Here is a 27,898-nt window from a genome sequence, read left to right on the forward strand (position 1 = left end):
TATAGCACCACTGCCTGAGCTATCTGTTGATCGCTATAATCTTGTCACACCTTTGTTGCCCTTCTCTAGGAACAGGCAGAATCCCATTGAAGATCACCTGAGCCTCAATTTCCTTAAGCGTCTTCCCCAGCCTGGCATAGTGTCCCTTGATACGTTCCAGTGAGAATCTAGCCGTATCATTCATTCCCTCATGAAGGACAATCAGCGGATTCTTTCCCACTCCCATTAGGATCTTCTTCAGCCTCAAGTTCACATCCGGTATTCTCCACTTCTCAATCTTCTGAAAAGAAAGCATTTCTGAATAAGCATGGTGTTTCATTTGTTATGTTGGCAAAATGATTTGCTTGCAGTTTTTGGAAGGTTTGTTCCACGCCGTATTGTAAGTATTTTACAGGTTGAGACAAGAGTTTTGGTAAAAGTGAATAGCTGAATAGTGGGAATTCTAGTATTTATGTAAAGCTTTAGCAATTATTTTCTAGAAGACAGTGAGTGGCACAAACTTGTAATATGTATATCTCATAGATTTCTCAGCTGGCTCTTTTAATCCTTTCCTTTCCATGTGTGATCCTTTTGTCAAGTAAAAATGTTTTAATTTTCAGACTGAGAGAAAATTTTATGTAGGTAAAAAGTTTAAAAAAATAATCAACAAAGACTAGAAAAATTATGTCTGCTTATTAGAAAACGAAATGCATTTTAAGACATTTAAAAGTTTTACATCTTGCATTGCCCCCCAGATCACTTACTCCCACAGGAAGCAAATCACTTATTTGGAAATGAAGTCAGCAGCTTTATAGGGAAATAAATAAATTTTACAACTTAATTATAGTATAAACATTACTTAAAGTAATTTCAACTACAAGAGTTACTTTTGTATCAGTCTTATAAGACATTTGGATGTTTTTTCTGCTCCCTGTTGGGACCAGTCTAAATCCTCTGAACATAACCTTTACCCTTGAATCAAAGATCTTAAATTGTTAGCCTTCATGCTTTTATAACACGTTTAAATCTTCATAAAAAATCCTTAAGAAAGTGATTCCATTTTTCATTTACTTCTACATGTAGTTGCACTCCCTGATTAATTTACTACTTTGGAGATTTTACCTGTTAGTGTTAGTTCACTGTCTTTAAAAGCAAAGAATTTCACACTTTGCCAATGTTGTTTAACGCGTTATATGACAGATACTGTAGTCATAGTTTGTTATGGCAATGGCATCAATTCACTCTATACCATTATGCCACCTTTTTAAAGGATCAGTCACTCTCAAAATTAAGAAATCATGTTAGTGTAGCATGAGTAATAATGGGGCTTAACATGCAGTAGCCTTACTTCAGAGAAAGTGTTACTATAAACTTCACTGCGCACTGTAAAATATTTTTTATATTTTTAGAAGTTTAGTTTCAATTTCATTGTTTGTGATACCTCTTTAGAACCCTGACCATACTAAGTGTTTTTTTCCACATTAATTTTTGTCTCTTCCATATATATATGTATTTTAACAAAATGGCATGGTTCTAAAAAGAAAAAAATTTGAAAAACATTTTTTCCTGTATTGTTTTTGCTGTGCAAGGGTAGATACAAATATTCAAGCTTCCTAGAGGAACATATAAAAAAAAATTGAAAATTATTTGATAGGATGTACCTTTTTAATCAGCGTAAGGTCCTGTATTAATACACTATGTCATGAAGGGAAATGCTATTTTTGTCTTCTAAAACAGAAGAAAATATTATGCAGTAGTAATGTGTCCTTGACGTCTCAGCAATGTGCTAGCTGTCACATTTTAGATATTAATTATTACATGTTCTTAGTGGATTAACATTATTTGAGAATCGCACCCGCCACCTGTGGGGATATTTTACTACTTAAAATAAAAATAATTGAATTTTGTATTTCAAATGAAATAATTTTCAGCAAACATCTATATAACTGCCATGAAAGATATGTTGTCTTCAGAGAAGATTTCTCTGTAATTGTCACCCTTTCAGCTCCTTTTCTGTGAGCGCAGATCACTTCTAAGATCACTTTTCACTACAAAGACACATTAGTCACCTACCAGGGGTGCTGGAACAATTTTTATAGTGTGGGTGCAAATGATGGAAACCATGTATTTGTTTTTTGTTACTACTACTTCAAGCTGCAGCCCCAGTATCACTGTCACCTACCATAAATAATTGTGGCATTGCCAAATACACATCTGGACTAAGACAAGAGCCTTGAACATTGAGGTCTAGATCTTGTGGCTAATGTTGCAACTGAATTTTGAGACCATAAAGAACTGGGGTCCTAAGATCTGCCTTCCATAGTGCATTGAGCATACCAGGAATTTATCTGCCTCTGAGATGAGTAAGCTCAGGCTCAACTTTCACAGGGAGTTGAGCACCAGCCAACAAAGCTCAGCCCAGAGTTTCAACAGCATTTTGGAGCCATCTGGGTTTTCATGTGAGAGGTTTCAGGAAGAAGCCCCTGAAATGTGGGTGGGTTCAGAACAAGCTCCTCTTGAATTTAAACCACCCTGTTGCCGGTGAATTGTAAATAAGTGCGTCTTTTTAAAGACAAACAGAAAACCAGATAAGGTACATGACACATTCATTTAAGATTTTTATCATCTTATTTTTCAAACTCTTTGAGTGTGACAATAACCTTTTAGAGCCCTACAAAAATATTACTTCCTATTTTCTTCAATTTGAATTGCATGAAATCCCATTCATAGAACTAGTACATAAATTAATTCTCACAGTGCAAAGAAAATAAGAAGATTCTCTGCATTTGGGGTGCTGCCTAGTCAGATTAGAGAAGCATCTGTCCCAGAGTCTATAGGTTCTGAAGTCCATGTGGTTATATTTGGTCAGCAGACAGTGTGTGTCAGTCTGCACTACAACTGAAAAACAAAATGTACTTCTCGTAATGGAATCCCACCATTGTGCTGAATAATAAATCCCTGTCAGAGCAAGCACGAAGTATGTAGGTTAAAAATTGACAGATTAACGGATATGCATTTTAATGTCTAATTATATTTGGCACACTGCATATTGGTGTGAGCTGATATGGAAATCGAAGACTGTTTCTACTTGTACCTTTCTGAAAGGCACTGTGTATTCAGTCACTGTTTAAAACATTTTGGATGTGCAAACATGTTAGCTATAGTGCTTATAAATGACAAGTATTCTGATAAGTGTTTTGAAAATATGCAAATAATGGCTTGTCTGAAGGCAAGCTAGCAGTTTCCTTTAGAATGCTTCCCTTGAAGTATGTAGATTGTAAAATATCATACAAGTATAATGGCTCTTCAGAAATGTTATTGACATATGGTGAATATGTGGTTTACAGAGCTATTGAATAAATAAATATACATAAGGTTTACTGAGTTACTGCATTATTATTTTTAAAGATTTGTAAAAGAACCCTTTCCCAAGATCTTTCTGTTGAAAATTGTCACTTTTTCCTCTTTTAATATGATTGTAATTTACTCTTGTCTCACTGTGAACACTGCTAACATCATTTACCGTGCTCTAATTAGCACTCACCTTCTTTATGGTAGCTTTCTTATCTGTGGCCTCTCCTCTTCTCACCACTGGCCTTTAGGCACCATCTCGTTAAAAATCTTTATAACAAATTTGTTCTTGCAACCTCCACCCTTTACTCTGAAACTGTTCACTGGTTTCTTGTCTCTTATTTCAACAATTTCACATTCTTTATCCTTACCTGGTCATCCCTATCTTTAACTCTGCTTTCATTGTCTCCTAATCCCGTGCCTTCTCTCTTTACTCCTTTGAATCCTAGCCCCTTTACCATCTTCTCCCAGTTCTGGCTTTGGATGTGCATTTATTAGGATCTCTGTGCTTAGACCAGTCTCCTGTTTTCTTTCCATCAGGTACCCTGTCTTCTCCCTCAGATTCCTCCTTGAAATGTACTGCTTCTGGAATGGCTAGCTATCTGTGCTAAACTATCTGTTCTACTTTGTATTTAGCTGTGACTCTCTAAGGCTATGTCTTCACTACAAAGATAAGTCTAGCTATGTTACGTGGACTTACAGCCACCAAATTAATTACTGCGGTGGCTGATGTCCACACTACCCTCCTTGGGTCAGTGGTGTGCATTGTCACCAAGAGGTGTCTAGTGACCTAAGGGGGGCAGTGTGAAAAACTGAGAGCCTGGTGTTTCAACTCTGCTGGTAGCTCCCTGATGGGAGGCCGGCTGCCCCACAGCCAATGTAAGGAACCACTGCATCGCCCGACAACACTAACATAAGCTCTACACCTCTCATTGAGGTGGTTTTATTATGTTAGCATAGCAGGCCAGTTACATCAGTGGGAGGAGCATTTCTGCGTGTACACCTCCACTGTTTTGTTGACAAAATTGTGTAATGTAGACAAGGCCTGAGTACCTTTCCCAGACCTGAGCAAGAGCTCTGTGTAGCTTGTTTCTCTCACCAACAGAAGTTGGTCCAATGAAAGATATTACTTCATCCACCTTGTGTGTCTCTTTGCTTCTATGGTTCTTTCCTGTCTGGGTCTCATCAATAATCTGTCTGTCATAAGGCTGCCTCGCTGACATCAGTTAGAATTTTTTCTTTGACTTCCATGAGAGCAAAAGATTCAATATTGACAGTAAAAGCTTTTAAAGCTGTAAAGCGCTACGTAAATATATAACACTATGCAAGTGACCTTCTTGAGATTGCAGAAGTGCCCAACAAGCAATGTGCACTTTCTGAAGGAAGACTCAGCCACTGCCCTGAAGAGCATGTAATCAAACTGAGTTGTGACATGGCTGACAGACTATTATACAAATCTGAATATAGGGGGACAGATTTTCAGGCCTAGCTTTTTCTGCACTGCCTCAGCTGCACAAAACAGATAGAAAGCTACCATAAAGGGGCAGATGAAGATTCTTCCAACAGTGGCAAATTTTCATGTGGCACAGAGCAAGGAGTCCCAGGATTACAACCACTTTTCCCCCCAGCTGCTCCCAAGTGTAAAGTCAGTATGACTGAGAATCTGACCTAGTATGTCAACTGCAAAGTCATGAGGAAGAAAAAGTTTTCTTCAAAAAATATTTGCTCAGTTTTTCAGGTTCCTATATTGCTTTCGTGCCTGTAGTTCGGTTCTTGGGTATATTTATCGCTATACATAGATATTACTGTACTAGCATAAAAATAAGTGCTACGAAGAAAATTAATGTCATTTCTCATATTAACATGCAGGGATCTAAATCTGAATACAATTTACATGAAGTAGATACAATACATTTTCCACTTATCAACAGACTGGTTATTTTAATAGAGACTGTCGAGCTTTCTGAGACAACTCAAAACATCTATTTCATGTGTAGGTTGCCTTTGAGGTGTTTATATGAATTTTCTCTGTTCTATATATATCTAGTACTTCTAAAAAAAGGAGTGCAAGCAATGCACTATTGAAGTAGTATAATGTATAAGTAGTGCAGTGTGATAACTTGCAAGTTGAAGTGTAAATGTATGATTTTTAAATGAGTTGGTTGTGTGTCTTGTTAGAACTTGTGGACCCTGCCTGCCTTTGTTATATTTTCTTTGTAGAGTTATTTTTTGCTTTCTACTTTGTCTTCAGTTTATATTTCAAGAAGGATCAGGGTGACCTTACGTCTTGATTTTATAAAGAGAGTCCCGATAGTCGGGGCTTTTTCATATAGGTGTCTATTACCCCCGTCCTGATTTTTCACATTTGCTGCCTGGTCACTCTAAGAATGATCTAATCAAAAGCAAAGATCACTGGATTTGAACTCCAGAAATTAAAAGCTTTGAACTAGGACTTACTGATGTACTATTGCGCTTATTATTACTTGTATTGTAGTGGTACCCAAAAGCCCCAAATCAGGATTGACGTCTCATTGTTCTAGGCACAGTATAAACACAAGGGAAGTCCTGCTCTTTGCATCAAAGTGTTTACAGTCAAAGACCATTGAAATTCAAGCCAATGAAATGCAAAGAGTGAGAGAGAGGTTTACAATCAAAATATATACATATTTTATAGAGGTATTTTTAGACACAAAGATATAAATACATAATTATCCAACTGCTGCCTCAAACTTAGTCATCACAGCAGATATGTCTTTTGTGTAAAGATTTGAAAAAGGAGAGGATAGTGACTATCTGTTTTCTTTAATAGGAACTGGTCCATTTAATCTTCCCCCTGCCATTTTGAAGTAGCTATATCCAGCAGTGCTAAGAGTCCTTGGATACTATGCCATCTCAGTCTTAACAGTGTATGGTTGGTTGTAGACTTCCATTGATAGCCCATTCTGTACCCAATAATCCTTTCAGTGAAAAGTCTTTCAATATTCTATTGATTTCATTTTTGTAATTTGTTAGGGCTTTAATATTTTGAACTCACAAGTTTATGGCAGTTCAATAGTAGTGTTTTTAATTTCAAATTGTTAGACATAGTAATCTTAATAGCTGTAACTTTTTCCAATGGAAATAAATTTAATTTTTTTCTAGTTGGTCACTGCCCAGGCTTGCAATTTCATCTCTTAGATCAAACCAGAGAAATATAATGTGGAAATGAAATCATATGGGCTAATTCACTGCAAAAGAACATTTTGCTTGTGATCTGGTCCCTTTGATTTGATATTGGTTTTGGTATCTTGGTATATTTGAATGAGTCCATATAATATGTGGCTCAGATTCTTTATTGTGAAAGCATGAGCTTTTCCTATTTTAGCATATATATTTTTAGCAGAATGGACTGATTTAAATCAGTGATGTTACTCACTGATTTTAATCCTGACTTAAATCAGCAAGCAGAAAACCTTGATATAATGATGCATTTCTTATTTATTAGATGATTAATGTTTTACTTGTGATTTATGTCAAGTTTTATTAAACTGATTGTTTCTGGTTACCCTGTCCTCCAAGATTTTAGAACTAGTAGATCTCATCCTCTCACATAAGTTTTTATCCATAGACTGGAAGAGGAAAACAAGCTTTTTTGCTTTTTCAACTGCAGTTGGTTTCTTAATTTTGAATGAACTAGCTATTAAACTGAACTAGCTGATTAAAAATATTCTCTCTGTACCGGCAGAAGAGGCTACTGCTGTCAATAGTGGTTTACTCCTTCAACAAACTCTGGTTCCATGTGCTTGCCAGTGACTCCCATCAGTTCAATGATATGACTTTATTTAAAACTTGGCCACAGACATATACTGCTTAATGTTACTTTTTAAATTTAATTTAAATTATTTTATAGAATATAACAATTTTAGGCCTTAACATAGATGGTTGTTTCACATTTAATTTTAAATGTTTATTTTAAAAATAAACCTATTTTAATTTAAATACAAAAATTGAAGATAAATAAAAAATCTGATTTTTAATTTTTTTATCCACCCTGATATTTACTTTTTTAATATTAGTATCTTATAAAATACATTTAGTAACTCACATATGTGTATCCTGTGTATTTCTTGTCTGAAACCTTTGTCATCTGTGAAGTTTTAATTTTTTAAGCCTAGAGACTTCAGGCTTTAATTTCTCATTCTGTGTATTCATACACTAAATGTGCCAAAACTTGCAGCACAGATTAAAGATAAATTAAGTTTTCAGTTTTAAATCTAGACTTTAAGACTTCCATATTTTGATAATTTCAAATTGGATTTGGTTAAATTTGATGTACAATAGTGACAAGTGAACTGCATAGTTTTCATTAGACTCAGAAATCTGAGGTGAAGATGATTTACTAAATCCGGGGATGGATTAATCATGACGTCATGGATCCATCCTCAGTACTACAAGGCAGCCTGTTGGCCCTAGTGAGGTTTAAACTGTGCACAGACTTCTTTACTGATGCCTAAAACAGTCACGGTTAATGGAGCAATCAGTATACCCTGCCAAATCTGCTGACATCCATGTGGGAGGAACATTCCCTCCTTATTGTGTGTGAGGGGTGGAAGAAAACAGCTTATGGCGCTCTCATTGTATCCAAAGGGGAGGGAAAGGAAAAGAGGACCCAGAGCTTTCCCTCAGTGAGGGGTTGAGGATAGAGGGAAAGATGAGCAAATGAGGAGAGAGGGTGTTTAGAGGGGTGAACTGATAAGGAAAGAAAGAAAAGGAGACCAAGATGGAAAAGAGGAAGAAAAGCTGGAGAGAGGACAGATGTGAACCCAGTGTGGAAGGGAACAGAGTGAAGAAGGAATAAAGTACTTGGAGAGAAAATAGATTGAAAAATGTATATTATTAAACATCACAGAATAACTGGACTGAGGGGAAAATGCATAGAAAAAGGTGATAACACACCAAGACACTGCACGGTGTGCAAGGGAATTAAAAGTAGAGAAGAAAGGGAAAAGAAACTAACAATAGATGCAAGGAAGGAAACACAGTAAGTTTACTTTAAAAGTAGTTTGGACTAAAATATTCTACTCTCTATATGCACATGTTGTGCACATATTTAAGTCTTCCCTGGTACGCTATTTGTACTCTGTTAGCCATACTGTCATGTTAACTCTTGCTTTTACTCATTTTTTCCATTGCTCTTACTAGACATGTATTATTTCAAAATAACTTTTCAAAAAGATACAAAACTGGTTTTTCTTTACAAAATAATATATATAATTAGAACAGGTGTCACAGGTCCTAGCACGTGTCCCTTCCTAGCTACCCATGAGGATTGCTGTGAGGGGAATCCAAGCTTCTGTGCTCTGGATTCCCTGAGGTGTTTTAGGCTCCTGAAGCTTGAACAGAGTCCAGCCACTGCCCCAATCTCAGGGTCTCTAGGCACATTCCCAGGGAGCAGACATTCTATCTGGCATCCCCCTTGTCAGTGTTGGAACCTGCTATCCAGCCACCTAACTGGGCACCACACTGACCCTTCAGACTCCTCAGTACTTGAATATACCCCTCTCCCATAATTCCACTCCCAAAGGTGTGAAGCTTCTGGTTTACAGTTTAACTACCTCATGGGCATGCAGTAGTTGTGAAGCAGTCAACACAAACATGTTTTGTTCAGTCTATCACTTTATACTCTTTACTTAACAGATGAGGCACAGGAAAGTACAGATCATAATCTTAAATCCAATATGTCCCTCACTATGTCACCCTTCCTTTGGAAGGGGATTCATCTGTGTTCTGTCAAGCAGACAGGCAAGGTTCTCCACCACACTGGCCTACCCTGCCCCTGCAGGAGCCTCTATCCCTCATCTTAATCTGGTGCAAAATGGCTCTCAATTCCTCTGTGTGAGTCCCTTTATAGACTCCTCCTGGGGTCACCTGCTTCTTTTGGTCTGATTTTTGGTAACTTTCCATTTCTCGCAAATCTTCCTCCCTTCTGACAAGAGGAGGAAGTGTCTTCTCCCAGATAGAATAAACCTATTGGTCCACTGTGTTTTACTTTGAACAGATTATAGTTGAGTGCTGTCATATCTGGCCTGGCAGAGACATGGCACAACCCAGCTAACTCATGGGGGATTCACATGAGGGCTTTCCTTGAGACTGTAATTTCTTGAGACAATTTCATAAAATCATCCAAAATTCAGAAGTGACAAAGATAGAATCCCTAATTTATCACAATCCTCCATACAGAAAGAAAATTAACAAAAATGATAGTACTGTGGGTCCTATTCAGCCACCTGGGAACCAGGTTGCTGATACAGTCCAAAATACAAAAGAAAACTGATGTATTCTTCACTAGCTTTCCAAATAAAATTCATGAAGTTAAGCAGTTTTAATGCACAAATTTCAAACTAACTAGAAGAGGAAAGAACATTAATGGAGAAATTGCTGCCCGAAAGCATTTCTCAATGCAAGCAGCAGACCATAGCTTCTGAAATAATGCTCACAGTGTCCAGTAGCTCCCTAACAGCTGATCCACTGCCATGTCAACAGTAGGGGAAACACTTGCATCATTAGAGGGTTCTTCTGACCTCATTCAAGTCAGAATGTAGTTATTAACTATTGTAGTTATACCATTAAAATTCTCAAATTAACATTCAAGGTCTGACTTAAAACTACAAAAGCGACTAAATTCAGAGTTAAGAATGAAACTCCATCCTTCATTCATTCAGTTGTGCCGTGGTATTGTAGTGCATATGGTATGTGTGGGAACATCCACTGTTTGAAACCACTACTGTATCTAAGCACAATAGAACAAGCTAAGGAATTTCAGACGGAACCTTAACCTTAACATTAACATACAGTAGAACCCCAGAGTTACAAACACTTCGGAAATGGAGGTCGTTCGTAACTCTGAACAAAGCGTTATAGTTTATTCAAAAGTTTACAGCTGAACATTGACTTAATGCAGGTTTGAAACTTTACTATGCAGAAGAAGAATGCTGCTTTTAACCATCTTAATTTAAATAAAACAAGCACAGAAACAGTTTCCTTACCTTGTCAAATCTATTTTTAAATTTCCCTTTTTTTTAGTAGTTTGTGTTTAACATAGTACTGTACTGTAAAGTGTTTGGATTTTTTTTATTATTATTATTATTTTTATTTTTGGTCTGATTGCATACTTCCAGTTCCAGATGAGAATTTATAACTCTGGTGTTTGTAACTCTGTGGTTCTTTGTAGTTTAATTTCTTCTTATGTGGACCAATTAAAGACAAAAATAAGCCCAAATTGATCTAGCAGTCATTTTTATTATGCTTACAAGAGCATTTTTAAAAACAGTAATAGCTCTTTGTTACTGTTAGGCTTTTGAGTAAATATGAATTTTATATCCTATTTGTTGTTAGTTTTTGCTGCTGTGTTTATTCATAGGTGTTTTTAATACCTAAACTCTATTTTTTTTAAGTTGTGACTTTTGTACACTTATAAATACAAGAATGTTCCCTATAGTATATTTGTCATTATTTAATCCTATTTTGAAGATGATCTACAAAGAGGGAGGGAAATGGATTGTTCCCCTTTTTGCTTATTTATGATGCATAAACACTTGAAAGCTGTGGAATATTTTTATTGTTGTTGATGTCATCGTTGTTTTTCAATTAAAGTGTTTTGCTGCTGCTTTTTTTCGTTAGCAATGTCAGAAATGTTGAGTCTTACTATCCTTTTTTGGTTGAAAGGCTACTTGGATGACTCAGGAAAATGTACTAGGAATGCTTTGAAACCTTAATTGAACTGGGGGAGGTGTTGAATCCTTAACAAAGAGAGGTTTTTCTCCAAGTGTGTGTATTTAGTTGCTGTTAGCAAAAAAACAAAGTTTTAAATTGTATGAAAATTACATCACCCTCATGTCAAATGTTGGTGATTAGACCTTGGGTAAAGGCTAGCTCAGTGAAGCTTGCTGGGGACTAGTCTCAGATAACAATGGTAGGTTGAGAAAAGCAACCAACAGATGGGTGACTGTTAGAATGGTTGGTGTAATTTAGGGGATGGTGGCTACCATTTGGGACACAGGTTTACAATTTAGGGGTCTTACAAAACCTCATGCTGCTCCTGAATGTCTGGGTAAAAGTTCTGGCCAAGAGTGTTGTTTCCATCCATGCCTCCTAGAAAAATCTGACAGTTTATTTTAGGTGTGAATTTTGCTGCAGTTATTAATGACTTTGTCCCACTGAGATGACACTGCTATAACGCATTTTACTTGGGACTACCTCTTGAGATTGTCTGGAAACTGCTGCTGGAGCAGAAAGATTCTGCCTTCGTATTCAGCAGAGTTTCACCCAAAGAGATTAGACAAATGCTTGTCAAGGATGCTCTAGATAATACTTAGTCCTGCCATGAGTGCAAGGGACTGGACTAGGTGACCTCTCAAGGTCCTTTCCAGTCCTGTGAGTCTATGGTTCATTTTCTGACCAGCAAAAACACTTATAAAGTGAGACATTCAAAGCTGATGTCTGCATTTTTTACAAGTATGTTGTTTTGTATTTTAATAGGAAGAGTAAAAGAGACAATGGCATGTACCATATTGTTTTGGCATTTAATTAATTTTTTAATGAGCAGTTAGATAAGGTTATGTTTGTTGCTGTTAAGAAAATGAAACTTTCCTGTAGAAAGACCTTTGATACCTTATATAGAAAGCAACACGGTCCTGATCTCTGTGCGAGTAGGTGCGACATTATTGTTAGAATAAACTACATTAAACATTGAAAGGAGCTGTGAGCTTTGACCTTTTATATTTCCAACCAAATGTGATTACAGCAGAATTGCAGGAGATAAAATAGTAAGCATATTATATGGCATGAAAAAAATGTAGGTTCCAGCACTTCTACATATAGCTAACAAACAAAAATACTGTGGAATCAGTGAAAACTTTTTTTTTTAAATTATTCTATTTTGTAATGAAAGAAAATTGATAAACTGGCATATGGCTGGATGCTATTGGTCTAAATCCAGAGAAACCATTGTCTTCAACTGAGAGCAGAATTTGTATGTAATTCTGTTACAACATCCTACTGTCGATCCACCACTACCACTCCCCACTGTTAAATCTGTATGCTTAAATTAGCATTTGGGTATTTATAAGTCCACTGAACCGAGAAAGACATCTTTTAAATTTAGCTAAAAGTGCAGTGGTGATGGCTGTTCTTCTGAATGATTATTTTTTCAAACTGTAAGAGAACAGGCTCAGGTCTGGAAAGTCATATTACTCTATTTTTTGTGGTGTTCTGGCTCAGTCACAAATTTTCTAGCCTCTGATCAGAAGGTTGTGAAATTAAACTCTATAGCAAGACCTGAACTCCTAATGAATGCTAGATGGTGTAGTGCTAGGGTGATGCTATGCTGTTTGTTTATTTAAAATTACAGCTATGCTGTATTCCTTTCCTGAATACCAAGTAAATAAGTCATAAACAGTATAGTGCAAATGATAGGATGCCAGATGCTGTGTCTAAAATAACAGACAAGAGTGTCCAGTCCCAAAAAGGCTTAAGGTGAGACAATGTCTTAAAACTAGAGGCTGTTTTTACTTAAACTTGTAGCTTATTCCAGCTTTATCTGTTGCAGCCTCAAAAGCATTCCGGTCCAACCAACAAGGAAGGTAAGAAGTTAGACCAAGGATTGGCAACCTTTGACATGCGGCCTGCCAAGGTAAGCCCCTTGGCGGGCCGGGCCAGTTTATTCAGTTGTTGCAATCAGCTGAACTTGCAGACGTTGCCGGTAAACAAACCGGCCCGGCTCACCAAGAGGCTGCGTGCCAAAGGTGGTTGATCCCTGGGTTAAACCTTCTAGGTCGCAAGGTCTTTTTTTCAGTCAGCCTTCAGTTCCTCATCTCTAACTACCTGTCATTGCTAGCTAAATATGACTTTTTGAATTATCCGCCAGTTAGCAGACTTTGCAGACAAGTTGCCTCAACAGTACCCTGCTCGCTTCCAGGCTATTCTGGAGGAAGGTAAATTGGTTGTCAGGATGATGTTCCAGGCTGCAGTAGATCCAGCAGACACATCTTCCTGTACTATGGTGACTGGGATCATCATGAGGAGGAAATCCTGATTCCATTCCTCTGGTTTCCATAGGGAGGTGCAGAACACAATTGAGGACCTCCCCTTCGATGAATCTTACCTCTTCAGTCAGAAAACTGATGATTCCCTGCACTCGCTCAAAGAATCTAGAGTCACTCTGTGATCTCTGGGTATTTATACATCAGTGCCCAAGCAAAAGTTTTATCATCCACATCCTGCACAGTGACTCTGTTTTTCCACTAGTGACCTTATGAGCCTCCCCAAAAGCATCAAAAAAACTCAGCTGCCTGGTTTTCCTGGTCCATTAGCACAGTCCTCTGCAAAGCTCACTCAGTGTTCACATAAGTGATATTTCTGAGTGCCTCTAAAGAGCTGCAGCCCCTTTGCACTCCATCACTCTTATCAACCACCCACCCCCTTCAGGGGCCATCTAGGGCTCTTTCTGCTAGCATGAAGTGTGATAACAATGGACGAGTGGGTCCTGGATGTCATCCGACATGGCTATCCAATCAAGTTCACAACACTACCTCATCCACATCCACCCTTCTCAATCACACCTCAGGGACCACTCTCGCAACAGTATATTTGCCCTAGAGGTGGACTGCCTCCTGCAGGGAGGGGCAATAGAGTCCATTCCCATGACCTTTCAGGGCACAGGGTTCAACTCCATCTACTTCCTGGTACCCAAGAAAAAAAGGAGGATGGAGACCAATCCTAGATCACAGTCATCTCAACCGCTTTGTACACAAGCCCAAAATTTCATATGGTCCAAAGCTTGCAAGCCATCCATACGCTCCACTAGAAAGAGCTGTATTTTACCGGCTCTCAGTAGAAGCAAGATGTTTAACTTTCAAATAGCTATCTCACCCAAACCCACAGACTATTCTCTGGAGATTTTGAACGATGAGCACCACTCAAAACTATACAATACAAAAGTTACACCCTGTCTTTCGGTACTCACTGCTTCCTAACATCTGCACACTAAGGTTTTCTGCACTATGGATGGCAGCACCAACCCCAGCGTCAAAGGAGCCTCGTCTTCCCCTTATCTCAACAATTGTCTACTTGCAATGGCAGTCGTCAGACGAGACGCTGAAGTAGTCAAGCATCCGCACGCTGCTTAGGACCTCATAGATGCATAGTCGAAGGGACAATATGATCATCTAAGACTGACCTCCTGCAACAAAAGCAGCTCCAGAAGCACCACCCAATACACCTTTTATAACAATCCCTAACACTCATGACTGAGTTATTGAAATCTCACAAATTGGTGGATTTGACAGACCTCAGCTTGGCAGAGAAATCCCCAAGTGCACTAAGCGACCCATGCCCACGTGAGAAGAGAAAGGCGAAAAACTCCTAGGAGCTCTGCCATCCCGCCTGGAGGATAAATTCCTTCCACGACCACCCAATATGCGGATCAGCTAAACCCTGAAGCATTGATGGGCAAAGACTACACAGCGAGCAGCACCTGTCCAAGAAGAATCTCTGACATAAACCAGTTCCTTTCAATCAATCCAACATCCCCTCTCACAGCACGGCATACTGACAACTCTATCGTGCTGGATATACTCCAAGATCAAGTTGCCCCAAAATTAAACATCCCAGTCAATACATAATCGGTCACACTCCAAACTTATCCAAAACCTAGTCTCTAACCAGATAAGTCTTTGCCCCAACATAACTTCCCCCGAAGGCTGCTGCCCACGACCTTCATCCCCCATTGTTGAAACTACGTCATAATTTCAACCGCATCTAAGACATCGTACAAGTAAACTCATTATTCACACCCATACACTGTCTTGTGCTTAAGCATTAGTCATCAAACTGACATTATTCCTACCCTCCTAACGTCATTCACTGAGTATATTAGTTTAGAGAGCAACAGCACTCACGCCTCACGGAACGACACCTGCGTCTTGCCAGGCTAACAAGCCCCCAGACTGCTTTTGAGATACTCCATTACATAAGGCAGGTATCACCAATATCATCGATCAGTCACTAGTACGGGATGTTATCCGTCAGGATACCGTTCCAGTTTGATATTCATCCCTACTCTTAAACATGGACTACAGAACTGCAACACACAATAATTCCAGGGGCGGGCTTCATGTTCACGCTAGCAGCGCGTTACTAGAGGATGAGCATACGGGAACGAAGATTTCCTGCAGAAATCTCTGAAACACCTCGCTTATTGGTACTGTCCGTGAATCCACACGAATCCGTGATTGTCAGCTGTCCGAATAATTCGGCCGAGACTGAATAGCTTGAATTTATACACACACAAGGCTGATGACGATATTGAGCGCTGACAGGCTTTCAGAGTTCACACGAGAGCACTCCTCTCATCACAGCAGATAGCCTCTACAGACGGTCGTACTTCTCCCCTCGCTTGCGATTTCAGTCGCACTTCAGGTGCTCACCCACAATATTAATCTAAATAGTTCTTATAGAATAAATATCAATAATCAGCATTCTTGTCTGCGTAGTATCTACTTTGTGCATGAACTTCCGCACATTTCACTATGATAGCTTCATCTATTACACTATTACTCCAGTTTAACAAGTGGTCCAGATCTTCACTGATAATGTCCCCGGTTCTTCTAGAGGATTAGCAATACCCCCACAGTCTTTTTTCGAGTTCCTGCAAACCTTTATTAGCACATTTTCCCGATAAGTCTTTAATTGTGGGCCAGATAGTCAGTATAAAAAGGTTAAATAAGATCAAGAGAGGTTGTCCCAAAAATTCCCTTGAGGGACGCCCCGCACTCAGTAACCTCCTTCCAGCCCGAACAGTTCACCTATGCAGTACGCCGCGGAGTTCCCCCTTTCAACCGCTTACCTATCAATCCTACACCGTTCATATCAAATTCCCCCACTCTTACTTCCAAATTTCCACTAACATCTCCCTCAACTGCGGCCAACCATGTCAAACTCACCTTACCTAGAACATCAAGGTAAATTAATCTCTATGGTCGCATTCTCACTTTTGTCAGAGTAAATCCTCACCTTCTCAAGACAGGAGATAGAGTTGTTTGGCACGAATCGACTCTTTATATATAATTTTCAAATGCTTCCAATTTTCGTCCCAATTCACGCATTGACTCCTTAATCGTACACCTGTAACCACCTTATCCTCCTAAATTCTTTTTCCTCATAGACCTACTACATACTAACAGTATACGATCAAGCTACATACAGGAATCCTATACATCCGGATCACTTCACTTCTCTTCCTTATAAAAATACCTGAATTACTAGTTAGCAATTTCTCCAGTTAGTGCGTATCAATCTTTTCTCACCACCGAGTTGTCCGCACTTGCTTATTCAAATCATTCTCGCTCAAATGGCCTACGCAATTTTCACTCGCGCTCCAGTTCACTTTAATATCACTCAGATGGAGATTTGTAGAGCCCTCCGATTTCTGCGATCTCAGTTTAACCTTTGCTATTCAATTCTTTGGCATCTATCACTCAGATGCGGAGAGGGTATCAGGCCTCCAGTGAGCACATTTCGCCGCAAGCTTTAATCATCACACTCCATAGAATTGAGATATCAAGAGCTCCACTCCCACTAGTTGGCGTTATTAATACCTAGCCATCTGAGATCGTGCATAGTCACTTATTTAGAATAATTTACTGCTGCATGTCAATATTGGGTGTTATGTAGCCTTGATCTACCTCCATTTCATCACAAATTCGCATGTGTGGCTATTACACCAGTTCTGCCGTATCTGTAAATGGAGAGAACCACTTGCCCCACTTCTTCGTTCTTAATAGTATTCTTTGTACTATCGTAATATTTATTTGATGTAGATCTTTAAGCTCTTGCGGTGAGTGGCTCTTTATCATCCCTCAGTTCATAGTGCCACCCAGGGATACGTCTTTATGCACCCATGCGTCTGACGTTTCTGATACCATACACACATCAAGATATACTTAGAAACAGTAGGACTGACTCGCGCAGGGATCTTAGATAAAGTCCTTAATATCCTATGCATAGTGCAACACCCAGCCCACTCGTGTGTACTTCCATCCCGATGGTAGCACATACTGCATTAGTGATACCTATCACTGATCTGAGGGGGCATTGCGCTGCGAGGCCTCACAATGCTAGTGGGGACCTAGACTAGGACAGGTAGTGCACACATCCTTATAGAAACATGTAATTATTATTCCCGACCGTATTCACCCGTGTTTTTCTCTCCCTTGTGTTCCTTGGTCGGAGGCCCAGGCTCCGGAACAGTCCGTCAGTCCTCCAACTCTAAGTTCCATTTTACAGGCCTATCCCTCCCATCTTAGATACCCACATCTCTGGTTCATTTCCATCCTCCCTCTATTTCGTCAAGATTATAACTCTTATCTAAGGGCTTTATGGTAGTTTGCCTTCCCGACAGAGGGTCAGGATACGCCTATCAGGCGCGAAGTATCTACTCGTCATTAATGCTTCCGCAATCATTTGAGTTCGATGAGCTCATGATCAACTGCGCGATGAGACGAGAAAGGTAGATGTTGCACGCCTACCACACTGTCCTTGCTATAATAAGGTCTTCAGCTGCTCAGCTATTATAACATACTCACTCAAAGGTATATAAATGCAACTTCCCCCCTCTCGTAGGTACTTCAACTACTTGATGAAGAAATCCATCCGCTATCACATCCAGAAAAATCTGACCCCTTCTATTCCTCTCCTCCGTGGGGGTCAGTGTGAACATCAAAAAATTGACTTTGGACCCAATTCAGTCCCTGAAATTCATCATAGCACACATTGATGCAGTCTCTGCGCATGCCTACGTACCAGAGGACAGGTTCCAGATCCTGCTGGAACTAATTGCTTCAATGACTTCCAACCTTTCTGTTCCGGCCAGAACTTGCCTTTCCCTCCTTGGCCCCATGGCGGCATGCTCATCTTCATTTCTGCTATCTACAACTGTGTTTACAGAACGTCCATTCTCCCACACTCCATTGCATGAACATCATTCTGACTCTTCCCAACGAGGTCCTCTTCTCCCTGTGGTGGTGGACAAACCTGAATCAGGTTTGCTCTGGGATTTCTTTCCTTACATTCTCCCTAATATAATGATCATTACAGATGCATCTCTAGATGGATGGGGCTCCCACATGACACACAGGGCTTGGACTGCTTGGGAATCCAGGATGCACATTAATATCCTAGAACTTCAGGCAGTAAGGAGAGCATGTTGCACATTCCTCCCACCCAGCCACTCCCGCCATATTCTTATCATGTTGGATAACACCACTACCATTTACTATTCAAGCAAGGGATACCCGAAATTGCCAGCACTTTGTGTGGAAATGGTGCATCCTATACAGTATTCTGTTGTCAGCAGTTATCTCCCAGGGACTCAGAATATGACTGCAGATACTCTCAGCAGGAACTTTGTGACTGACCATGAGTGGGAGCTCCATGACTCAATGATTGTGGATATTTTTGACCGCTGGGGTACTCAGACCAGGGATCTCTTTGCCTCCCACACCAATGCCAGATGCATCCTGTACTATTCCAGGAGCAGACTTGGAGCCCACTCCTAACGCGACACTCTGATCCTTGACTGGTTGGGCTGAATCAATTATGCCTTCCCTCTCCTACCCACTCCTGCCCCATATTCTCCACAAGATTTGCTGGGTGGAGGTGACGGTCATTCTGATCATCACGTTCTGGCCTTTGCAGTTCTGTTTTCCACCTCTTCTTCACGTATCAAGGTATCCACCACTCAGGCCTGGTCTACACTACGCGTTTAAACCGATTTTAGCAGCGTTAAACCGATTTAACGCTGTACCCGTCTACACTACGAGGCCCTTTATATCGACATAAAGGGCTCTTTAAATTGGTTTCTGTACTCCTCCCCAACGAGAGGAGTAGCGCTAAAATCCATATTACCATATCGGATTAGGGTTAGTGTGGCCGCAAATCGACGTATCGGGCCACATAAGAGAAGAGGGTAAGATCGCAAAACAGTGCAGCACAACTGACTGAGCCTAAAAGGCATCATGAGGACATCAAAATGTGAACAATACTCTTCGATAGCAGTGGGTCGCGACGTATACTATGAGAAAGTGGAAACTGGCGAGAATGGTACCGTTGAAGCAGTTGTGAATCCTGAACATATACCTCAGCAAATGGAAATGCGCACGCGATCAGCATAGGTGGAGCGGAGCGGTCCAAGAAAACAAGAAGATCTAGCTAAGGCATTATTATTCCGTTTACAGGCACGAGATACTGAATCTGATTACGCGTGTATTGCCCAGGGGAAACAAATCTGTTCTAGTCAAAAGTCCGTACGAGCGAAATAACTCGTAAAAACCGGAGAAAGCGTTTGAATATAATAATCTCCAGGACTACACAAGTGCGCCTGCGGAGCTTGGAATCACCAACACGTCAAACTAAAAGCCAAGAATAAATGTGAAACTAAGAAAGTAGGGAAGCAGTTACTTTGAAAGGCACACTTCAGCACGAGCATAATACCACATTGTCCCACAACTCTCTGAATATTATCACACACATTTACTAATTTCTTGGCTCAGCAAGCTCTCAAAATTGCCTGTAATGTTCAAAACAGACCTTGAGTTCATGAGCACAAGCAGCTCGTGTCAGATCCCACAGATGGGGGATATGGTATAGCTGTTCAGGTATAGGTTCGACAATTTACTCCCTCCGCCACAGAAAGAAAAGGAAAAAATTGTTTCTTTGACTTCTTGAATGTCACCCTATGTCTACTGAGAATGGTGCGGTAAACGCGATGCTGCAGCATGAAGACACACAATATGCACGACTCATTTGCCTCTCTCTCACTCTGGTCCTAGACCTTGATTGAATAAGTACTTCGTGGCTACGCCGTCCTATTCGCATAGCCCTGAGTTGCTCCGGCTGGCCTCAGGTGGGCTGGCCGGGGCGCCCTGGCGTAAAATAGAATGATTCTGGTCATTTCTCCTAGGGCAAGAGTGGGAAGAAGAAAGGCTGTACCGTCGCAAATCAGTAGCGCAACTGGGGGCGCTGAGTCTCCAATCACCCCACTCCTTTCTCTCCCATTGAGTGTATAAAAGAACAAGATTCGACTGGCCTGGATATCATGAATAGGCATAAGGCGCGAGGAAATGACGGACTCCTCTACCCCCGCACTTCCGCTTAATCTGTCTGCTTTTGACTCGTACCAAGATCAGCGCACTGGAGATCAACTGCCATCCCCATTTTAGTGTCTCACCTAAACAAAAAGTCAGTTTCTTATTCCTGCCAATCTTTATAAACTTCAAATGACAGGGCTAAATGGGGGACGGAGGAGAACACTGCGCAAGAGAGTACCAGGAGTGTGGGGAAGCGAGGAAAGCAAATGGTTGGAACCACAGGGAACAGTTTGGGGGTTGGTTGCAGACGAGTGGCACACCTCCATGAACTGGCGATCGTAGCCTACCCACCTCATGTCATTACTGTGGGAGAACTTCTAGACAACACTCGGAGCTGCCTGGTGCTATGTATACTGGTTCTTCACTAAGTTACACTGCCATAATCACCAAGAGCCATGGACTGTATCTGTCGTTAGATTTTCTTAGAACCATAAAAGAAGGATTAGAGCTCGGGGACATTCCCAGTGTATGTGCTATTGCGCAAACCCGGCCGACTGCCAAGCACCACGGGGCCAACCCCATGAAGCAGACAAGTAAGAAAACGAAGATAATCGTCATCTTACCTGCCAATCTATAAGCAAAAGCACAACGAAATCTCACTTGTAGCGCTGCAGTAATGCTGGACTCTGTCGCGGTCATTCCAGTATAATCAATGGCTAGACACCACAAAATAAATAAAAAAAAAAAAAAAAAAGCTGAACGGGCTCCATGGTTGCCGTGCCATGGCGTCTGCCAGGGCAATCCAGGGGAAAAGGGCGCGAAATGTTTGTCTGCCATTGTTTTCCCGGAGGAAGGAATGAGTGATGACATTTACCCAGAACCACCCACGACAATGATTTTTGCCCCATCAGGCACTGGGACCTCAACCCAGAATTCCAAGGGTCGGGGGAGACTGTGGGAACTATGGGATAGCTACAGAATAGCTACCCACAGTGCAACGCTCCGGAAATCGACGCTAGCCTCAGACCATAGATGCACACTGTCAAATTAATGTGCTTAGTGGGGCTGCATGCACTCGACTTTATACAATCTGTTTTACAAAACCGGTTTATGTAAAATTGGAATAATCCCGTAGTATAGACGTACCCTCAGACTACTGACTTTTCTGGAACTGCTTACTCAGCACAATGGCAAGATCAGACACCCCTATCTGCAGACGCTTCACCTGAGAGTCTGATTTTTGGATGGGCATCTTCACTAGCACAGAAGTATTCACTGGCAGTATGAGACATCCCCTCAAGTAGCAGGAAAAGAATCCACAAGGTGGTCCTACCAGGTCAAGAGGAAACATTTCACCTTCTGGGCCCAACAGAAGAGTGTGGCTCCTGAGGCCGTCAGCATCCTTCTCCTCTTGGACTACCTCCTGTCCCTGAAAGTGTCAGGACTCGCTCTCTGCTCCATCAAGGTGCACATAGCAGCCATTAGTGCTTTTCCCACCCTGTGGAGGGGCAGTCAGTTTTCACTCACCCATTAACTGTCAGATTCTGGAAGGGCCTTGTATGATCAGGGCCTTCCATCCAACCTTCAACCTTGTCCTCAAGGCACTGGTGAAGTTACCCTTCGAACCGCTGGCCTCCTGCTCCCTTTCTCTTCTCTCCATGAAGTTCACCTTCCTGATAGCCATCACCTCTGCAAAGAGGGTAGGCAAACTGGGGGAGGGGGGCATGATGGCAGGATCCCCCTTTCACCATGTTCCATAAAGACAAAGTTTCCCTGTGCTTACATCCCAGGTTTCTGCTGAAGGTGGTTTCCCGTTTTGACCTCAGCCAACCCATACAGTTCTTCCCTAAGCCACATGCCTCAGCAGAGGAACAATGACATCACTCCCTCGATGTCTGAAGGGCCCTTGCCTTCTACGTGCAAAGGACAAAGCTATTCAGGAAGTCTTCTAGACTATTTGTTGCTATAGTGGAGAGAATTAAGGGCCAGACCATTTCCACTCAGAGGATTTCTAAGTGCATTTTGAGGTGCATTATGTTCTGATATTGTTTGTTGGATCTGTCTCCACCTGTTGGGGTCCAAGCCCATTCCACGAATGCAAGCATCTACTACAGCTGCGCTGCACCACCTGCTGCTCACAGACATATGTACGGTGGTCACATGGAGTTTGGTACACGCCTTTTTCTCCTGTTATGCCCTCTTGTAAGACTCTGAGATAGATGCCTCATTTAGTGCAGCTGACCTCTGCTCCACAGTTCCATCATCTTCATCGCACCCTCCTCCTAACGAGGCACTGCTTGTCGATCACCTCAGTGGAATATAATTGAGATCATCACACGAAGAAGAAGAGGAGGAGTTTACTTACCTGTAACTGGAGGTTCTTCAAGATATGTGGTCCCTATCAGTATTCCAATCCCGCCCTCCTTCCCTTCTGCTGCAGACCTGTTTGATTTGTGGTTGAGACAGAACTGAAAGAACGGTCAGTCTGCCCTGCCACTTATTGCCTCCATTGAAACTATAAGGCAGTACAAAGGCACATACATGGACCAACACACACTACTATTTTTAAAAGCTCTGACTCCGGGCATATGGCGCATGCACATAAGCCAGATAGGGACTTGCGAGACCTCAACAAGTACCTAAAGAAATGGAAGTTCCATATGGTCTCCCTGACATCAATCTTCCCTCCCTGAATCTGAGAGACTGGTATGCTACCCTTGACTTTAAGGACCCTATTTCCACATAGCCATCTTTCAAGGTCACAGATGCTTCCTACAGTTCATGGTGGGACCAGACCACTACCAGTTTGCGGTCCTCCTGTTCAGCCTTGCAACAGCACTGAGGATGTTTACCAAGTGCATGTCAGTAGTAGCCGCTTACGTCAGGCGTTGGGATGTCCCGTTTTCAGGATTTACTTCATATATCCATAAAGCCTAGAAACTTTCCTTTAATGAAATTTGAGATTCTTATGTGATGACATGACTCCAGGAGTGGAGGGTTTAAGAAAAACACAAAATGTTGCAAGGCTGACAATAAAATTGCAAAAGTTGGCAAGACCAATATATTTCATTTATGCAAATGTTGACTCCTTAGTGTTTTGATAAATGTCTTCAGCTTTTTTCTTACCAAAAGGAAAAAAAAACATTTGTTTCCAAAATAGTTTTGTAAACAAAAGTTATTCATGACAAGAAACTGAACCAGTGAAATTACAGTAATAATATGTATTAACAGTTTTGATGGTAATAAATTCTATTCCTTGTGTGTTTGTGTGTGTGTGTGTAGATACACAAATTTACAGCTGTTTTATTTAAATTTAAAATTTTCAACTGTTGAAGTTCAACAGTTTTAATATCACTAATAAGCCATGCTTTGGCCATTGTTAAAACAAGTATTCTAGTATTTTAGGAGCTTGAAAATCCAATTGGCATGGGCAGTTGTATAATAGGATTAACTCTTAATCTTCTTCCACAAGCACCACGTAATAAGTTTATGCAAAAAAACATCTTTCCATAATTTCAACTAAAACAGTACTATAGAGCAATCTATTTTGAAGTTTGCTTTAGGGCACAAACTGTTGATGTTATTATGAGATGATTCTAATAAGAATGCTGAATTTTAACAGCTCAGAGATATGAATTATTCACTTGATATCTGAAGTGGCATTTGTTGAAACTTGTAAAAAGACAATCCTGTAGTAACCAATCCCAGAACTTTTAAACAGAGGTGATTAGAAGGAATTGAGACTTACTACATTAGAGTTGTTTTAAAATAGTATTTTTCAGAATCTGTGAATCTGATTAGTAGAAGAACAAAAGTGCTGTTTGCATCTTCCACACCCACCTTTCTTCTAATGTACAAGATAAAGGTTAAAGGAACACTTTCTACTTGAAATCTGATCAATTTAAAAATGAGTTTAAAATGGCTTCAGGTGCCACACCTGTCCCTCTGCTGCCAGGTTTCCTAATTTTAAAATTTGTTTCATTTCCTTTATTCTTGTTCGAAAGACCCAAGTAAGCAAGGGAAACCCAATGATAGTACAGGGGTAAAAGTGAAATTAACTAATAATATAATATAAACAAAAGCACATATCATCCAACATAGCGTTTACCCATGTACTTCACTTTAATGGAACTGCTTGATTTAAGTCATGCAGTTCGGAGGGTAGCTGCAGTGCCTATCAAGATAGGTCTAGTCGTCACTATAGCAAGTCAGAAAATGGAATTTCCATCCTATGGGAAATTCCAGTATTTCAAAAAATGTTCTTCATGAACTGGTACAAAAAGTCAAAATATTTCATGGGACAAAATCTGAAATATTTTGATTCAGAAACATTGAAACAAGCTTATTTAAACGTAATATAGAATTAAAAAGTTCAACAAAAAGTCAGTATAAGTGAAAAGAAGAAAGAAGAAACAAAATACTCCATTTTGATTTTGATTTTTTTACTTTTACCTCAAATTTCATTTAAATTGGCATGTTTCCTTGAAACATTTAGATTTTGAGATACCAGCTTTTTCCAATAGAAAACTTCCATGGAAGATTTTTCAGCTAGCTCTAGTGCAGGGATCGGCAGCCTTTCAGAAGTGGTGTGCCGAGTCTTCATTTATTCACTTTAATTTAAGATTTCGTGTGCCAGTAATACATTTTAACGTTTTTAGAAGGTCTCTTTCTATAAGTCTATAATATATAAACTAAACTCTTGTTATATGTAAAGTAAATAAAGTTTTTTAAATGTTTAAGAAACTTCACTTAAAATTAAATTAAAGTGCAGAGGCCCCCGGACCGGTGGCCAGGACCCAGGCAGTGTGAGTGCTGCTGAAAATCAGCTTGCATGCTGCCTTCGGCACACGTACCATAGGTTGCCTACCCCTGCTCTAGTGTTTTGCTTATGTTTTGCTTATATATCCTTTTCATTTATCCTTCATTTATTTATTTGCATTTTCAGATTGTAAAACCTTTTGGGCAGGAACTATATTTTCCTGTAAGTCCCTACAGCATCTCATATAGTTTGGACTCAGCTATAATAACTATAATTATTTATAATAGCTTACAAATGGGGTCTTGGTACTCTGAGTTTGTCTAATTTAGATTTCCTTGTTTTTCCATCATTGTTCATAGTTGTTAGTGTTACTAAAGTGTAATGGCTTTGTATACAATTTCTAAAAAGTGACATGGGTGTTGGAGAATTGTTCTGCAGCATGAGTCAAATACATATGTCATATTCATTCTAAGAAACTCATATTTTCCCAGTGCTCAGTTATTCTCTCTGAAATGGTAAAATATTATGCCTATTTCTTGTTTTCACTCCATCCAGATTCTCTCTGCACCTGACATCACTTTCTGTTGCTGTTTCTGCAGTATTGCCGAAGCTTATGATTTTATCATAAGTTTCTCTAAATTTGGTGTTTTTCTTAAAGTCCCAGTTCATGGAGTCAGGTGATTTTGTTAGGATCTCAGCTCTGATTACAAAAAATAGTAAGTTTCAACCTCATGATTATGGAGAGGAGCTTGGAAACATGAATCCTAAAGGCTCAAAACCCAGAAGGCAAATAAAAAGAACACAATTTATTTTTAAAATCTCATGAATTGGGAGGGAATGATTTTAGATGTGGACAATACTGCCTCTGCTTCTGTTGTCTAAAACCCAAGCCCACACCTAAACTGGAAAAATCACTGTTCCTATATAATATGTCATGGTAGTTGTTCCATAGCTAGACAACAAATTTTAACAATGGTTCAAAAAACATTTTAAACTGTGCATAAACCCTATCCCTTTTTAAGGTTAAATTAGAATAACTATCTTAATTACAACCAGTCCCTCTTACAGTGGTGACTTGACCTCAATATACTGAGGATAGTAGGCTGCCTTCTGATTAGGATAATGGTCTAAAGCCTAATCATATTTTTGTTTCATTGTTTTTTCCTCCCGTTTCTAGAAGGAAGATGTCGCTAATGAGGAGATGGCAGAAAAACTGTCTATTCGAAAGCAGCGCTTTCTGAAGTTTGCATCCTTGGAATATGAAGGAGAATATTACATGACACCTAGAGACTTCCTGTTCTCAGTAATGTTTGATCAAGTCGGCCGTAAGTTGATTTCTCCTCAGTAAATTGTACTACTGATTTGTGTGATGGGTACTCTTTAAGAAGTTCCTATCCTTAGCTGAAGAAAATCAGCAAAGGCCCGCTAACAACATTAATAGAATACATGCTTGTAGACTCTTAACAGGGACCAGTTGGCATACCTGTTGAGACTGAAGGTCCAGAAATCTGGAGTCTTTGTGCAAATGACTTAAACCCGTAATGTGAATATTTGATCAATATTCATTTCCTTGTTTATCTAAACAACAGAGAAATACACCAGTATTCAGAGCATCTCCTCCCAGCTATCTCCATAACTGATACTGTGACTTTTTTTCTTTGCACAAAAAGAAAGTTGTGGGAGTTAAAGATGGTAATTTGTTGTCCCTATTGCACCTAGACTTCTCTTCTGCGGGAACTGTTATTTGTGAAAAATACAGTGGAATGGGTCAAATTTTTTACATGTTAAACAAAACACTTTTAAAATCCTATAATCCACTGAGAAGTCAACATCCTGTGTGTCAAGTGCTTGGGCTGAATTAAAGATCTTGTGAGCTTTTATCCTCCTTCACCCAAGGTTCCAGACTGTCATGGCCAAATCCCAGCCTGATTAACAATATCCACCTTAAAGCTCCCCCTTGTAGTTTCAGAGGTAGTTTCCTTTTCACTGTCTTCCCCTCACTAACTGTGGCCCTGTTATGCTCTGTCTCGTGTTCCATAGTGAACTGCCCCCTTTCTCTCTAATGCACCCAGTGCGCTGCACCTGGCTGCATTTGCTGAGTTGCAGTGATTCACTCCAGTCTATAATCCCTGCTTCCTCCTAGTCCATGGCTTTTTCCTACTGTGTGGCTGCTCTCTCCATAGCCTTTTGCCTTTCCATAAATCCATGGCATGAGGCTCCTTTAGGGGACTGAGCAAGCTACTCCCTGATCATAAAAATGAGAGATACAGGTAGCTGCCCAAGAGCCCAGGAGAAGGGTATCCAAAGTCAGGGAGTCTCCTGGGAGAACCAAAATACTTAACAGGTAAGAACGACTAGAGTTGTTAATATTGCAGTCTACTTAGTATTTCCTTTAATAACTGCACATGTATATATGCTTATAAATGCATACATTTAAAAACATCCTTAAGGCAGCCTAAATCCCCTGACTAGCCCCCCAGCTCCTTTGTTGCCTTCCACTAATTGGGTTAAGCTGCTTTGGTTTTAGTTGCTTTAAACTTGCATAGACAGTTCAAAAACACAACATGGGAGGGACAGCAAGGGGACAAGATGGGGCAGGATATGCATCTCATAATAGTTTTGGTAAGTATGCACTTTACAAGTTATGCATCCTTGGGTTGCAATTAACTTTATTAACCTTCTTACT

General features: G+C 40.2%; 1 protein-coding gene across 3 annotated transcripts in view; it reads left to right on the forward strand.

Annotated features, from left to right (window-relative positions):
* MICU2 (mitochondrial calcium uptake 2) overlaps nucleotides 1–27,898 on the forward strand; it is a 270,378-nt gene that overhangs the window by 136,973 nt on the left and 105,507 nt on the right. For 2 of the 3 annotated variants that reach the window (XM_075061669.1, XM_075061670.1), the window contains exon 2: nucleotides 26,390–26,537. In XM_075061669.1, the coding sequence (XP_074917770.1) occupies nucleotides 26,390–26,537 (148 nt within the window). Of the gene's footprint in view, nucleotides 1–25,326; nucleotides 25,435–26,389; nucleotides 26,538–27,898 lie in introns of those variants that run through there. The other variant, XM_075061671.1, reaches the window with a different exon arrangement.

Source organism: Chelonoidis abingdonii, chromosome 1, assembly GCF_003597395.2.
Source record: "Chelonoidis abingdonii isolate Lonesome George chromosome 1, CheloAbing_2.0, whole genome shotgun sequence".
NCBI lineage: Eukaryota > Metazoa > Chordata > Testudines > Testudinidae > Chelonoidis > Chelonoidis abingdonii.